Genomic DNA, 17025 nt, shown 5'->3' with positions numbered 1-17025 from the left:
AAAAAAAAAAAAACAGTTGAGAGTTGGAGAAATTAATTTTTAAGAGTGGTTGGAATGGTTTTTAATAAGCCCACCTATAAAATTGTGCTTATTTATTGCACCCACTTAGCCCTTTTTCTTTTCCTATATATATATATATATAAANCTTACCTTTGTGATCGAGTCAACCGCCCCTTAGCCCAATGCTCATGACACGCTACGGAACCTCCACCGTGTCGAGGGACCAAGCAGGACATAGCTAGCAGCATAGGAGCCGACTCGGCAACGAATTGATTTTAATCTTAAAGTTTCGTATGAAATTTGTTTGTGTTTAATTTGGTTTTTGAAAATATAGAAAAGATTCGGTTTTATCGTTAACCTTGATAAGATAATTACGTGTTTTTGCATGAACTATCAATTTCGTCGAATCATACCAGATTTGTAGGGATGTACACGAATTGGATTGGAAAAATCGTTTGGACCTAACGTGTGACGCTCGAGCAGAGGAGAGATACATTAATTGTAACAACTCAAGCCCACCGCTAGTAGATATTGTCCGCTTTGGCATGTTACGTATCGTTGGTAGTCTCACAGTTGTAAAACGCGTCTGCTCAGGAGAGGTTTCTACACTTTTATAAGAAATAGTTTATGGCATCTCACAATCCACCCCTTTTGGAGCCAGCGTCCTCATTGGCACACTACCCAACGACTAGCTCTGATATCATTTGTAATAACTCAAGCCCATCGTTAGTAGATATTGTCCATTTTGGCTTGTTACATATCGCCGTCAGCCTCATAATTTTAAAATGTGTCTGCTAAGGAGAGGGTTTCACACTCTTATAAGAAATGTTTCATGTGATCCCACAAACTACCTTGGGGGACACGCTCGGTGACTGACTGTGGTACCATTTGTAATAGCCAAAGCCCACTGCTAGTAATATTGTCCACTTTGACTCGTATCGTCGTCATCCTTATGATTTTAAAACACATCTGCTAGAGAGAGGTTTCTACACCTTTATAAAGAACTCGTATTGGTCGTAGAAATAGTCTTCACTCTTGGAAGCAAAAAGTAAGTGACGTGACCATGTTGTAGGGGAATGTCAGGGTCATTAGATGCCAAATTCAAATCTCGAATCCTTATCTGAATCTTGAACATAGGACGTTGCAACAAAACATATAGCGTAATAGCCCAAGCTTTAGGCTTTTCCTTTTGGGCTTCCCCTCAAGGTTTTAAAATGCATCTGCTAGAGAGACGTTTCCACACTCTTATAAAGAATGTTTCATTCCCCTCTCTAACCAATGTGGCATCTCACAATCTACCCCTGTCCCCTTCGAGACCCAACTTCCTCGTTGGCACTCGTTTCCCTCTCCAATTGATGTGGGATCTCACAGTATACCCCTCTTTGGTGTCCAGCGTCCTCGCTGACACACCGCCCATTGTGAGATCCCACATCAGGTGGAGAGGGGAACGAAGCATTCTTTAAAAGGGTGTGAAAACCTCTCCTAGCAGAGACGTTTTAAAAACCTTGAGCGGAAGCTCGAAAGGGAAAATCCAAAGAGGACAATATCTGCTAGTGGTAGACTTGGACTGTTACATATGGTATATACTATCGAACAAAAAAAATTAGAGATTTAAAACGCCACTTGCATACTGTTGACTTTTTTAGAAGTCGGGACAAAAAAAACAAAACATAATTTGCGAAGAAAGGTCTAAAAAGGTGTAATATTTGTTAGGTCGTTTCGAACCAAATTGTCTTTATTACAACGCTCAATGGCCCATGAAGGCGGGTCAAGATAGTTTAATGTTAGAGTTTCCATGAAAGTGTATTTTTGTTTCTCTTTTCTTTTTTAAAATAGAACAAAACTATGCTTTCAAAGTTTATGGAATTGTCGATGAAATATCTATGTCGTAATCACGTACGTTTAAAATGAGAACGAGAGTTCAAATTGCTTTAAATAAACAGGTCATCCTATTCTCATAATCGCTTTCATTCAAATGTAGTTTTGGGTCATTCATATACTCTTCCTTTACTCAAGTGTCACAAATGCCTTTAACGTAACAGTTAAAGCTCACCGCCAGCAGATATTGTCCACTTTGGGTCGTTACGTATCGCCATCAGCCTCATGGTTTTAAAACGCGTCTAACAGGGAGATGTTTTCATACTCAATGCTTCATTCATCTCTCCAACCAACGTGGGATCTCACAATTCACCCCTAACCTCTCTAGCACACCGCTCAGTGTCTGACTCTAATACCATTTGTAACAGCCCAANTCACATCACAATTTTGCAAAGTCATGGCCTCGTAAAGACCTACCTTGAACGGAAAATAGAGGAAATGACGAGAAAGAGCCGTGAGAGATTTCTCCTTATTAACTGAAAGTTAGAAATGAAGATTAAATTCTCTACCACTGTCATTTTCCGGTTCAGTAAAGTAGGTTTAAATTTTTACCATGGTTGAAAACTATGTTATAATATTGAAATTTAAAATTTGAGAAATTAGATTAAATATTTAATTATATTTCTATTTATGAAATATTATTGATTTTATTAATATATTGAAAAAATTTAAATAGATAAAAAAAAAGTTACCACGAAAAATTCGATCTCTTCGAATTATAGAGACAAAGAAAAGTTTCCATCTCCGTTTATCTTGTAGACATCTCTAATAATTATTAATTACGAGAGTATTTATATTTATTTAATATTAAAAACTTTTAATTACGTCTCTAAATATTTAAATATATTTTATTATAGTTTATGGTTTGTTTTTCTTTTCTAATTAAAAAAATAAAGAAAAAAAAACTGAAATGAGTTTTATTTATTATTATTTTTTTAAATATATTTATATATATATATAAAGCATCTTTAAATATATAGGAAAAAAAAAACATGTATCGTGTATGACCTTGAATAAGTCAAACACGTTGACCACCAGAGTTAATTTTAATATTAAATATCATATGCTTTTTGACTTTTTATATTATAATATTTTCAAGGGTATATTTTGTTCTTAGTTATCCTTTTTTAATATAATAATAATAATAATAATTTAATTTAGTTAAAAACGAGTTTCAATTATAAGCGTATTTTTTAATTTTTTTTAAATTTTTTGATAAAATTTAAAAAGATATTATTGAAACTTTTAAAAGTTTACAGGTATTTTTGAGATAACGCTCAATGATATTTTTATTAATTTAACGGAAAAATAATCGTAAACTAATTTAAATACCATCGACTTTTGCAGCTTGAAATTAATGTTTCATTTATATGACTTTTCTAAAACATATTTCCAACATGTATAGTACTGACACTTTGCACTGTCTCACCATTATATTTCTTTTTAATTAATTTACATTTTTTAATAAATGATATTATTTTTTAAAAATAATGAATTATAACAAATTATGATGGGTTCAATTAAAGCTGAGTTTTAAATTATTAAAGGAAAAAAAAGGAAAGAGAGACAATAATTAATTAATATTTAAGTTATCATAAAAAAATAGATTTAAAAAAAAAATCCAATAATTAATAAACTTCTATTAAATTATGTTAACTAAGTTAGTTAGAGTAACTAATTACTTTATCATAACATAATTAAATATTAAAATATTAAAATATTATTTTGGTCTCCGTGTTTTAGATTCTGTTTCGAATACGTATTTTTAATTTTTAATATTAAGGGTGTTCAAAAAAACCCGATAGCCTGAAAAAACTTGATCAATCCAACCTAACCGGTACGGTTTGAGTTGAGTTGTGAGCTTATTTGAGTTAGTTTATGGTCCGTTTTAAAATATAAATTTTTAAAAAATATAGGTTGAAAATTTTAATTAAATGTATGGAAAATGAATAAATAAATATTTTAGGCTTAAATTGGATGATTTGGGCTAGGTTGTGTAAGGCCCAAATAACACAAGGAACATCTTGCAAGCCCAATCTAGGCCCAATATGGGATATTGGATTGAATGGTTACATAAATTTTTACCTAATAGGAATAATTATTTTTTTTAGAATAAGCTATTATTATGTAACACTTAAATTGTTTTTAATTAATTTTTTATTTTAAGAAATATACATCATATGATTGAGAATCTTAATGGTTTATGGTAAAGCGTACCGTGCGTAGGTGTGTTAATGTTGTATAAGCACTTGTGAGATTCCACATCAATAAGAGAGGGGAACGAAATTTTTTTTATTTATAAAAGTGTGGAAATCTCTCCCTAACAGACGGGTTTTAAAGCAGTGAGGTTGAAGACGATATGTAACGGATCAAAGCGGATAATATTTGTTAACAGTGGGTTTGAGCTGTTACAAATGGTATTAGAGTTAAGACACTGGAAAGTGTGCCAATGAGGACGTTGGCTCCCAAAGGGGGTAGATTGTGAGATCCTACATCGGTTGGAGAAGGAAACGAAACATTTTTTTTATAAGGGTGTGGAAACCTATCATTGACAGACATATTTTAAAACCGTGAGGCTGATAGCGATACGTAACGAGCTAAAGCGGATAAACTGTCAGACACGTTTTAAGATTGTGCAGCAGTGATATGTAAGTAGCTAGAAGCAACTAATATCGACTAGCTACTGATTTGGTACTCACACCGATTAAATGATCTACTTATTGAGTATATAGATATTAATGCACCTTTTTAAAATTTATTTGAGATTTTTTTTTTTTAAGTTTAATATTGCTAATATATATATATTTTTTTTGAATGGAACTAAAAAGTTGAGATATTTTTCTATAATTCGGTAAAAATAAAATGATAAAATTCCACCATTGCCTGTGTGATCAAGTATGCATGAAGAAAAAATCGAAATTGCACATTTTTTAAACCTAAATTCAGTTCAAGGCTTCCGATTTGTGAAGGACGTGCAATGTGTAGAGTTGATTTGAGGCGATAATTCAAACGAAAATTCTGTTCGATTGCTATGATTTCATAATTCTCGTAGTCGTCGTCTGCGTAAATCTAGTAACATATCAACGTTTGGCAGTTGAATTCGAGTCTTCCGATCGAAATCTTGTATCCTTTGCCGCCTCTAATCCGACCTAACGTCTGCCGGAATTTGCAATGGGAAAGACCGGAAGAGGAGGTCGGCGGGCTGATCAGAATCGAACTCAAGAGGTTTGGGTTGCCAAACACTCGAATCAAACTCAGAATCGCGCTTCTACCTCCGGCTCACAACGCTTGGAGCCCGGTAATCGTCCTTCTACTGGTCGTAATTCCAACTACGAGCATGAGAATCGCCGCCGCCCCCGTCCTCGACCTGTCGAGAAAGCGGAGGTGAGTGCTTTAGCCGATGGGATAGAATCTTTCACTTGCGACGAAAAGCCTGTGGAAATGGAGGAGAGATGCGGAGATGTTGTGAATTCGAACTGTGAGATTAGAGACGAAACAGCTGGAAATTCTGGCTCAAGTGAGGCTACGGATGATGTTTACAGTAGGTTGGAGATGCTGCAACGCATCTCCGAGGAGCCGGAGTTGCCGGAGGAGCAGCTTAGGATCAATGATCAGTTGCAGGAAGATGAGGTATGCGATTAACGTTATTTGCCTCTGATTTGTAAGCGTAATTGATTGTTTTTCAGCTGAAGCTTGTTTATACACGTTAAATTTGCTACGAATTGATATTGGCGATGACATTTTTGTTCTTCATATTTATTCTTCGCGTTCAATCTTGAACTGTTTACTGTTTTATCGGTGAATCTTCGGCAGTTGCTGGCTCTGGAGTCCATATATGGAGAAAATATCCATATCCTCGATGAACATAGAGGGCAGCGCCGTTTCCAGGTTCATAACTATCCGATAAATTCATAATTGTTGCATCAAAACAATTTGGAATTTGATCCTCAAACTTTTCTATTATTCTGTAGATTTCCATACACATTGAGTATCCTGGTGATATTACTGTTACTGCAAATCTCAACTCATCTGGTGCTCTTGAGATGAAAAGAACAAATTCAGATGATTTCTCTTGTTCTTTCAAAGTCAAGTATCTTAATCCCATTGTTTTGACCTGTTTATTACCGAAATCGTATCCGAGTCACCTACCTCCATATTATACAATCTCTATTCAGTGGTTGGACGCTGCTAGAATTTCCCGTCTTTGCTCTGTATTGGATACGATATGGACGGAACAAGCGGGGCAGGAAGTTGTATATCAATGGGTAGAATGTCTACAAACGTCATCTCTGGTTTATCTTGAGATAGATAAAGAGATTACGCTTGGTCCTTACAACAAGGGACATTTGGGAGATATTCGAGCAGTTTCGGGAAGTGTTTCTCCAGAAGTTGATGTTCCTGCCATTGTAAATTATGACAATCAGAGACGTGAGGAGGACTTCTGCATGAACTTGCAGGAATGCTGCATCTGTTTAAGTCAGTTTGCAGGTAAGCTCAATAATTGGCTCATGATAAGATGCTATTATTCAATTTACAGCCTACTGACTCGTTCTACGTTCTACTTTTGCTTGTATGCATTAGCGAGAATAGTTTTAATAACAATCACTTATGACATAGTAATTAAGTTCAAGCATCTAATTTTTGGACATGGTGTCGGTTAACTAGCTTTGCCCTTCCCTCCCTTCCCTTCCCGACGCTAGAGAGAGTTGTATTTCGAAAGAGAAGACAAATTATCTGTACACAATTTGACTGACTATCCTACTCTAAGAAGAGGTTCCTTTGTTAGTCAGACCAGCAATATCTGCCTCATTATGTACCGAATATTACTCGGCCTGTTTATTATGGATTCTTGTTCGACTCCGCATATAGGTGTCAACTTTTGTTACATAATCACTAATTATCTGCATTAACTAAAAGATTCTCTTTGTTCCGGGTTGAATCACCCTAAGCGATGTTTTGATATTGGAGATATGAATGGGGAAAAAGTTCTAATCTGATATCCTTGTGGAATAGAACCACTCGCTTCAAACTTCAAAGAAAACTATTGTACTTCTTAAAACCTATTAAATGGAACCACGAACCACGAACTTAGCTGCTCCAAGTTGACAAAAATCTTTTGTAGTCATGGTAGCCTGACCTTTAATACGTCTTTCAGTCTGGGTGTAGAAATCGAACTGTCGAATGGGAACTTTTAACTCCAGCTGCTTTGTTTGTTGGTTGTGCATAATCAGGTACAAAGTTTGTAAGATTTCCATGTAAGCATTACTTTTGCTGGAAATGCATGGAGACATACTCAAATATGCATGTCAAGGAAGGCACCGTCAGCAAACTCAAATGTCCAGATGCCAAATGCGATCTTATGCTTCCTCCTGGTCTTTTGAAGCAATTGCTTGGTGCTGAGGAGTTTGAAAGATGGGAATCCATGTTGCTCACGAAAACACTGGAGTCAATGTCCGATGTAGTCTATTGCCCAAGGTGTGAAACCCCCTGCCTCGAGGACGTAGATCATGATGCTCAATGCTCGAAGTGTTACTTTAGTTTTTGTACACTCTGTAGCGAGAGACGTCATGTCGGAATTGAATGTATGACTCCAGAAATGAAGCTTCGTCTTCTTGAGGTTAGCTAAGTACCCAGTTCACCAATCCATTAGCATTTTTCCTTTTTGTGGGGATACTCATTAGCATTTATCGTTAGAACTCGACCTCTTACATTTCTTAACCTCGTTAACGTGTTATTCTTAATGCTGCAGGAGCGTCAAAGTTCATCTCAGTTAAGTAGTGATCAAAGACGAAAGGAACGTGAGATGATAAATGAGCTTATGAGTGTCAAGGAAATACTTCGCGATGCCAAGCAATGCCCATCTTGCAAAATGGCAATATCACGGACCGAAGGTTGCAATAAGATGGTTTGCAATAACTGTGGACAGTATTTCTGTTACCGCTGCAGCAAGGCAATTGATGGATATGACCATTTCAGGTTTGTTCGTGCGAACGAGCATTAGTTTAGTACTGACGATTCGCATCAATTGTGCACTTCTCTTATATAGATGAATCTAACACGCTAATCTTTCATGAAGGGAGGGCACATGTGAATTGTTTTCGCAAGAAACCATTCAGCAGTGGGAAGAGCGCATGAATGCACGGCAGCTGTTGGGCCAGATTCGTGCAGAACTTTTTCCTGAAAATGGTCATCCATGTCCTAATTGTGGTCAAATTAATGCCAAGGTGAGTAGCGAGTAGGACACATTTACTAATGGATATGGTGTTTCTTTAGGTAGTCTGTGTGTCAATCAGCTGAACTATACAAAGAAATGAATGCATTCGAAGGGGGAAACGGGTCGTAATGTAAAAATTTTGGTAGTATTATCACTCAATGTAGTCCATCCAAGATTCCTTTTTAGTATAGCACTGTAACTGTCCAAGCTCACCGCTAGCAGATATTGTCCTGTTTGGGCTTTCCCTTCGAGCTTTCCTTCAAAGTTTTTAAAACGCGTCTGCTAGAGATTTCTACACCCTTATAAAGAACGTTTTGTTCCCCTCTCCAACCGACATGGGATCTCACAATCTACCCCCTTTAGGGCCCAGCGTCCTCACTAGTGACACAATCGCACTTTCGAAGGCAGCGGACTAGCGATTGTGCGGCACTCACTTTCCAGCGACAAGTGAGTTAAGCCAATTTGTTCTTGCGTCGCCTACGGCCAAGCGACGTACGGTCGAGCCTCTAGCCTCGGTTTTAAAAGAAGGTTTTAGAAAACGAGGAGAGAGCGAGATTTTTGAAAGAGAGATTTTAGAAAGAGACGTTATATAAGCAAGCAAGAGAAAGATAACAACGGCTTAGCATATATAACCTTGGGTAGGGAGAAGTTGACGACTAGTCATATCCCCCTATAGTACATTCTGGGCCATTTTAGTTCTGGCAGGCCTAGACATGATTTTCTTGAGGTGTCATACGCTCTAGAATTACAAAGGGAAAAACACTAGAATGAAAAGACATGACAAGGGTTTGGCTTGTCATGGGCATGCGGCCATGGGCAACAGGCCCTGGACAGGCATGACCGTGACATCCTCCCCCACCTAATTGGTTGACGTCCCTGTCAACCGACTACTTTCATACCTTGCGATGTGGGTGGCGGCGGAGTTCAGATCTTCGGCGCGTTCCCAGCTTGTTTCCTCTGTAGGGAGATTCTTCCATTTGACAAGGAATTCACGAATCGTCCGTACAGGTCTTCCTATCTTCCTAACCCTGTCGGCTAGGATCTCTTCCACTTCCTTTGTTTCTTTTTGTTTCAGATCGATGCTCGGTCTTGTGGTTGTATTTCGATGGTCGTCGTCTGGATCAGGGTGATAGGGCTTCAAGTTGCTCACATGAATGACGGGGTGAATTTTCATCCATGCGGGGAGTGCAACTCGGTAGGAGGTAGCCCCAATCTTTTTAAGGACTTCAACCGGGCCTTCGTATTTACGAACTAATCTCTGGTCCTTTCGGCTACGAAATCTGATCTGTTCTGGTCTCAGCTTGATAAGGACTTGATCTCCTGCACGGAAATGAAGGGGGCGACGCTTCTTGTCCGCCCATTTCTTCATATGCTTGGAAGCCTTCTCTAAATATGCTCGGGCTATATCTGTCGTCTGCTTCCATTCTCTTGTAAAGTTGTGAGCTTGAGGGTTTTTTCCTGCATAAGGATGATCAATAATATGGGGTAAGGCCGGTTGTCGTCCACTTACAATTTCAAAGGGACTCTTCCCTGTAGACGAGCTTGTTTGACAATTGAAGCAAAATTGGGCGACATCTAACAATTGTATCCAGTTCTTTTGGCGAGCGTCGACGAAGTGACGTAAGTATTCTTCGAGCAAGCAGTTGAACCGTTCTGTCTGTCCATCGGTTTGAGGGTGATAACTCGAGGAGATGTTCAAGGTTGTTCCCAAGAAAGCGAATAACTCAGTCCAGAATGTCCCAATGAATCTGCCATCCCTGTCACTGATGATGCTCGACGGAATGCCCCATAACTTTACAACGTGTTTGAAAAACAGTTGGGCTGTGAGTTCCGCCGAACATAATTTGGGAGTGGGGATGAACGTCGCATATTTTGAGAACCGGTCCACAATAACCAAGATGGCGTCATATTCCCCGACTTTTGGGAGGTGTGTTATGAAGTCCAGAGATACACTTTCCCAGGGTCTTGTTGGCACAGGTAGAGGTTCCAAGAGTCCAGAGACTTTGGCTTTCTCGACCTTATCCTGTTGGCAGATGAGGCACGTCTTGGTGTATTGCATGATGTCGTCTCGCATGTTTGGCCAGAAGTACCCCTTCTTTATTAGGGCGTATGTTCTTTGCCATCCCGGGTGTCCGGCCCATAAGGTGTCATGACATTCTTGAATGAGCTTCTTCCTCAGTTCCCCCGTTCTTGGGACGTACAATCTGTTTCCTTTGGTTATCAGGAGGTCCCCCTCAACCCAAAACTGCCGTGTCTTTCCAGCCTTAGCTAGTTCGACAACGGCTTTGGCCGATGGGTCTTTGTGTAAATGTTCCTTGATGATGTCGCGCATCGATCCATCGATCTTACTTGAATGAATATGGGCTAACATGCACAGGGCCGCATGTTCGCCCTTCCGACTCAGCGCGTCGGCTGCTTGATTACTCTTTCCCGCTTTGTGTTCGAACTTGAAGTCGAATTCAGCCAACGACTCCTGCCACCGGGCTTGTTTTGCTGTTAATTTTGGTTGATCAAAGAAGTGGCAAGTGGCGCTGTTATCCGTCTTCACTACGAACTGCGATCCTAAGAGGTACTGTCTCCAGACTCGAAGGCAATGGACTACAGCCAGCATTTCTTTCTCGGAGACAGTGTATCTTCGTTCGGCATCGTTGAGCTTTCGACTTTCGTAAGCGATGGGGTGGCCTTCTTGAATAAGGACCCCACCGAGAGCAAAGTCGGAAGCATCGGTTTCCACTTCAAATGGCTTTGTGACGTCAACCAACCCGAGGACAGGACCCCTCGTCATGGTTGTTTTCAGATTTTCAAAGGCCATTTGACTATCATTCGACCACGACCAAGGGTGGTCTTTCTTCAAGAGCTCTGTCAATGGGGCGGCTCGTCGTGAAAACCCTTCGACGAACCGCCTATAGTAGTTGGCTAGTCCTAAGAAGGACCTCAACTCAGATACGGAAGTAGGAACCTTCCATTCTTGGATAGCTTTTATCTTGTCGCTATCCATACTGATTTGTCCACATCTGACGACATGTCCAAGGAAGTTGATGCATGTTTGTGCGAATGCACATTTCTCCTTCTTCACATACAGCTGGTTCTGCCGGAGCTTGTCAAACACTAACTTCAAGTGCACTTTGTGTTCCTCGAGGGTTGTGCTGTAAACAACAATGTCGTCGAGGTATACTATGACGAATTGATCCAGGTATTCGTAGAAAACCTGGTTCATCAACGTGCAGAACGTAGCTGGGGCGTTTGTCAAGCCAAAGGGCATTACTAGGAATTCGAAGGCCCCATATCTTGTTACGCACGTCGTCTTGGGTTCGTCCCCTTCGGCAATACGTACTTGATAATATCCCGATCGTAAGTCCAATTTCGTGAAGTACTTGGCCCCGTGAAGTTGGTCGAACAAGTCGGATATTATCGGCAGAGGATATTTGTTGCGTACTGTCACCTTGTTTAAGGCTCTATAGTCTATGCACAGACGCAACGTCCCATCCTTCTTCTTCTGGAATAGTACGGGGGCTCCATAAGGGGCCTTTGCCGGGCGAATGAATCCCGCCTTCAGCAACTCGTCTAGTTGTTTCCTCAATTCGGCTAGCTCGGGTGGAGCCATCCGGTATGCATTCTTTGCGGGCGGCTTAACCCCGGGGAGGAGTTCGATTTCGTGGTCAATGCCTCGACGAGGTGGTAGTGTTTGTGGTAGACTCTCTGGCATTATGTCGGTATAGCTGTCTAATACATCCTTGATTTCCTCTGGGACAGTCTCTTCGGTGGTTGCCTCTTCTATCAGTGGTATGGCCATGAAGGTAGGTTCCTCTCGTGCGAGTCCCCTTTTCAGCTGTATGGCCGAGATCATCCGAAGATTACCTGGTTGCTTGATGCTTGCAGGTATTACTGTGGGGTTACGGTCGGTGATCACTAAGCATTTTGCCAATGGCATTGGGATGACTTTGTGTTCTAGGAGGAACTCCATCCCAAGTACCACATCGAAGTCGTCCATGCGAACCACGACAAGGTCTAGCTCTCCAGTCCAATCCCCTATTTTGAAGGGGACTCCTTTGGAAACTCCCACAATAGGCAAGGCCTCGGAGTTGACAGCTTTCATTTTCCCCGGGTCTTTTCCTATGGTGAGTCCCAATCTTCTGGCTTCTTGATCAGCAATGAAGTTGTGGGTTGCTCCAGAGTCTATCAGAGTGCTCTTGCTCAGTCGAGAGTTTATGGTGGCATCTACGAACATAAGCCCTTTCTCTATTATCTCCTTCGGTTCGACTTTCCGTTGGAGGGCTGACAAGAATTTGAGTGCGCCCATTCGGGGGTTGTCGTGATCTTCTTTCTTGTCTAGCAAAGTCTCGACCCTTGCCTCATTGCTCTCTTGAATGGACACTTGGAGTGCAGTGAGAGAGGCCCGATGAGGACAGTAGGATACCTTGTGGGGGCCTTTACATAGCATGCATTGCAAAGGCGTCGTCGGGTGGTTCTTTTGGTGGTAAGGCCCTCGAGATGTCCCCGCTTGATTGTTCTGAGGAGGTCTATCCGTCCATCCATTCGATCTGTTGGGGCTTCCATTTCGATGGCCTGGTGGTCGGTATGGTTTGCCCCCATTGTTTGGGGCTGGTGTCGCTCTTCTTTGGGATCCTGCTTCGTTCCCACAGTCCACGAGTCTCTCGGCGCAGGCCATTGCGGCAGCTAGGGTTTGGACCCTGTTCTCATGTATCTTTGTTTTGGCCCACGGCTGTAGACCATTTATAAAGAAGAACACCTTGTCCTTCTCTGCTGTACCCCTGATATCCAGCATCAGGGTTGAGAATTGTCTGACGTAGTCCCGTATGTTTCCAGTGTGTTTCAGGGCTACTATTTTCTCCATTGCTATGTGTCCTGCATTTTCGGGGAGGAATTGTTCCCTCAACTCTCTCTTGAGGTCCTCCCATGAGTCGATGGTGCACAATCCATCCTCGATGTCTTGCACCTTCGTACGCCACCACAGTTTGGCGTCGTCTACGAGATACATCGCAGCTACAGTCACCTTCTTGTCGTCAGTACAAGCCGTTGTGGCTTTGAAGTACTGTTCGACGTCGAAGATGAAGTTCTCCAACTCTTTGGCGTCCCGATTCCCTTTGAAGGCTCTAGGGTCCGGGAACCTTAGTTTGTTGGATCCTCCATTAGTTTGTCCAGCCGTGACACCTTCCACGACTTTCATGGTAACTTCAATTCGAGTGCTCATGGCGGCCATCCTTTCTTGGAGGTCGTCGACTGTTGATCTGAATTCATCAGCCAATCCATTGAACAAACTCATCATTGTGTTTTGTAGTACGTCGAACTCTTCGCCACGTCCCTCTTTGTGTGCGACAGAGCTATCCGGACTATCAGACGGTTTTGGGCTGCTCGTAGGAGCAACTCTTTCTTCGAGCGAGGTCACTCGAAACAACAGTTCTGCGATTGGCAACCCATCTAGGCGGTTGCCCATTGCGTCGACTTGGACGACTTTCTCACTCAGTTCGGTCACCCGTGTTTCCAGGAAACGGAGGGTGTCAGGGACTTCTTTGAGGAACAGCATTTCCTCCTCTATTAGCGTAAGCCGATCGGCTTGTGCTTTGGGTGTCGACTTTGTCGTCGACATGATCTCGGTCTGTATGACGTTACGGAGCTAACAAAGCTCTGATACCACTTGACACAATCGCACTTTCGAAGGCAGCGGACTAGCGATTGTGCGGCACTCACTTTCCAGCGACAAGTGAGTTAAGCCAATTTGTTCTTGCGTCGCCTACGGCCAAGCGACGTACGGTCGAGCCTCTAGCCTCGGTTTTAAAAGAAGGTTTTAGAAAACGAGGAGAGAGAGAGATTTTTGAAAGAGAGATTTTAGAAAGAGACGTTATATAAGCAAGCAAGAGAAAGATAACAACGGCTTAGCATATATAACCTTGGGTAGGGAGAAGTTGACGACTAGTCATATCCCCCTATAGTACATTCTGGGCCATTTTAGTTCTGGCAGGCCTAGACATGATTTTCTTGAGGTGTCATACGCTCTAGAATTACAAAAGGAAAAACACTAGAATGAAAAGACATGACAAGGGTTTGGCTTGTCATGGGCATGCGGCCATGGGCAACATGCCCTGGACAGGCATGACCGTGACAACTAGCACTCATTTTCTTCTCTAATCGATGTGGGATCTCACAATCTACTCCCTTGGGGCCAGCGTCCTTGCTGGCACATCGCCTTATGTCCACCCCATTTCGGGGTTCAACCTCCTCCACATCGCCCAGTGTCCAACTCTCATACCATTTGTAATTGCCTAAGCCAATCGCTAGCCGATATTGTCCTGTTTGGGCTTTCCCTCAAAATTTTTAAAACGCGTATGCTGAGGTTTCCAAACCCTTATAAATATTTTGTTTCCCACTCCAAGCCTCAAATATTTACCATTTGAGATATTATTGAGAGTTGATATCTCTTTCCTTAACGATGGTATTCAACGTAGATTCCCTATTAGGATTCAGAGTTTCTTTTCTGATAGGCAAGACAACCCTATCATTCAGAGTGTTATTTTGGGGAAAAAAAAATGGATTTCTCTGTCCGATGCCATCATGCTCTTGTTCTGTATCCTCCAATTGAGCATTTCCAGCTATCGTGCTCGCAATTGTTCGAACATCTTACAAATGGTACTCTTCAACCTAGTTTTCCTTTTCCTTTCCCCATAGCGATTGATTCAACTCTATAAATAGCTTTGGCGAACTTCATCAAGTTTTGAATCAAGCTATTGGTCATTTCCTCTAGCATTACCGAAACCCGGGTCTCGATCTCTTTACTACATTCCTCTGTTTCTTATTGCTAATAATTTGCTTGATCTAGATCTCAACACCATCATGCTTTCATTCTTTATCCTCCAATTGAGCGTTTCCAGCTATCGTGCTTGCAATTGTTCGAACATCTTACAAATGGTACTCTTCAACCTAGTTTTCCTTTTCCTTTCCCCATAGCGATTGATTCAACTCTATAAATAGCTTTGGCGTGCTCCACATCAAGTTTTGAATCAAGCTATTGGTCTTTTCTTCTAGCATTACCGAAACCCGGGTCTCGATCTCTCTACTACATTCCTCCATTTCTTATCGCATATAATTTGCTTGATCTAGATCTTAACATGCTGATGAGTGAAAAAAAAATACTGTGTTTGTGATTCGACTTTATTTTGTTTTCATTCTTTTAATGAATGAACAGGTTGGCAATAACAATCACATACGTTGCTGGTCGTGTCAAAACCACTACTGCTATCTATGCAAAAAAGTTGTGAAGCGCAGCTCCCAGCATTATGGACCCAAGGGCTGCAAACAACACACAGCTGGTTAGTTTTACTGCTACACTTCCAAAAGCTAAGGCTTATTACTCATCAAAATTAAAGGGAAGAGCCATTTACAATCTCGTAAAGCTTTTATCTTCTTCTCCCACTTTTTCTTACCCCTTTTTCTTTCCCTCTTTCACTTCATTTTTCTGACTGATTTAGTTTAGTTGATCATAGGATAATGTTTTATTCAGCACTTCTTTTTTTTGTTGAAACAGATAGCAGAAATTTTTTAAGGTTTACCCATGTAAAGGTATTAGAATTACAGGCCTGTTCTAATAATACCCATGTTGTGGTTCACGTGTTTAGTTAATTTGTGTGAATTCTCTCCTTCACCCGTCGATAAATGTGACCGTCTAAGCCTACCACTAGCAAATACTGTCCGTTTCAGTCTATTAGGTATCGCCGTCAGCCTCACGGTTTTAAAATGCGTATGTTAAGGAGAGGTTTCCACACCCTTATAAAGAATGCTTCGTTTCCCTCTCCAACCGATGTGGGATCTCACAATCCATCCCTTTCAGTGCCCAACATCCTCACTGGCACTCGTCCCCTCTCCAATTGATGTGGGATCACACAATCCACCCCTATTTGGGACTTAACGTTCTCGCCGACACACCGCTCCGTGCCTAACTCTGATACCATTAGTAACAGCTCAAGTCCACCACTAGCAGAGATTGTCTGCTTTGGCTTGTTACTTATTATTGTTAGTCTAACGATTTTAAAACGTGTTTGCTAGGGAGAGGTTTCCATGTTCTTATGTTCTTATAAAGAATGCTTCGTTTCCCTCTCCATGTAAGATATCACAATAAATGTATCCAAATAAATATTTGGATGGTAATTAAGTATAATAGTTAAAATGTTATGTTGTTATCATCATTATTTTGAATAGTTATATGCTAATTTTTTTTTTTCAATTCTTTAAAAAAAAAACTAAGGTTGGTAAGAAATTGTGAGTTTGGGAAAAAGAAAAATCTTTAAAAAAAAGTTTTTGAAAAAATTATTAAAATTTTAATTTGTGCATCAAAATTAGTTTAAAACGTAATGTTATTGGAACTATGAAGATTTTTCAATTTTTTATTTTATTAAAATTAATAGATGAATCATTATAAATTGAATAAATGTTAGAATCTAAGTGAAATTTAATTATTTTTACGAAACTTATATAAATTAAAATTATAGGTTAATTTATAAGCTTAATTTCTAAATTTTAAAATTTACCTTTAAGGTAGAAAACCTCTCAAGTAAATGAGCTTTAAAATCAACCGATAAGAATAATATCTGTTAGTCGTAAGCAGTAGGCTTGGACTGTTATAAAATGGTATCAGAATTATCTGTTAGTAGGCAGTAAGAGGTTTGGGCTGTTATAAATGGTATCAGAATCAAACATGTAACACAGATAATATCTGTTAGCAGTAGGTAGGCAGTAGGCTTGGGCGGAGTAGGCTTGGGCGGTTATAAATGGTATCAGAATAAGATAAATGGTATGAGAATCAGACATGAAACACAAAGGAGAATATCTGTTAGCAATAGAAAGGATAATATCTATTAGCAGTAGGCTTGAGATGTTATAAATGGTATCAGAATATCTGTTAGCAGTAGGCTTGGGCTGTT

The 17025-nt window shown here is 40.5% G+C and overlaps 1 protein-coding gene across 1 annotated transcript; it reads left to right on the top strand.

Moving 5' to 3' along the window:
* Positions 1-4755: 4755 nt before the first annotated feature.
* On the top strand, positions 4756-15727 carry LOC111811937 (E3 ubiquitin-protein ligase RNF14). Its single transcript, XM_023699011.1, has 7 exons — positions 4756-5508; positions 5692-5766; positions 5850-6366; positions 7110-7495; positions 7628-7854; positions 7955-8102; positions 15294-15727. The coding sequence occupies exons 1-7, from the start codon at positions 5050-5052 to the stop codon at positions 15420-15422; spliced, it is 1941 nt and encodes a 646-aa protein (XP_023554779.1). The 5' UTR covers positions 4756-5049; the 3' UTR covers positions 15423-15727.
* Positions 15728-17025: the final 1298 nt, after the last annotated feature.

The sequence above is a fragment of the Cucurbita pepo genome, chromosome LG15 (genome assembly GCF_002806865.2).
Source record: "Cucurbita pepo subsp. pepo cultivar mu-cu-16 chromosome LG15, ASM280686v2, whole genome shotgun sequence".
NCBI lineage: Eukaryota > Viridiplantae > Streptophyta > Magnoliopsida > Cucurbitales > Cucurbitaceae > Cucurbita > Cucurbita pepo.
Note: the sequence above shows the minus strand (reverse complement) of the source record. Positions and strands in the feature narration are given on the sequence as shown.

Bases quoted from the DNA above. Each gene is read 5' to 3' on its own strand.
- LOC111811937 (XM_023699011.1), top strand. From the start codon at position 5,050: ATGGGAAAGACCGGAAGAGGAGGTCGGCGGGCTGATCAGAATCGAACT. The intron at 5,767-5,849 runs GTTCATAACTAT...ATTATTCTGTAG, and splicing joins GAGGGCAGCGCCGTTTCCAG to ATTTCCATACACATTGAGTA. The intron at 7,496-7,627 runs GTTAGCTAAGTA...TTAATGCTGCAG, and splicing joins TGAAGCTTCGTCTTCTTGAG to GAGCGTCAAAGTTCATCTCA.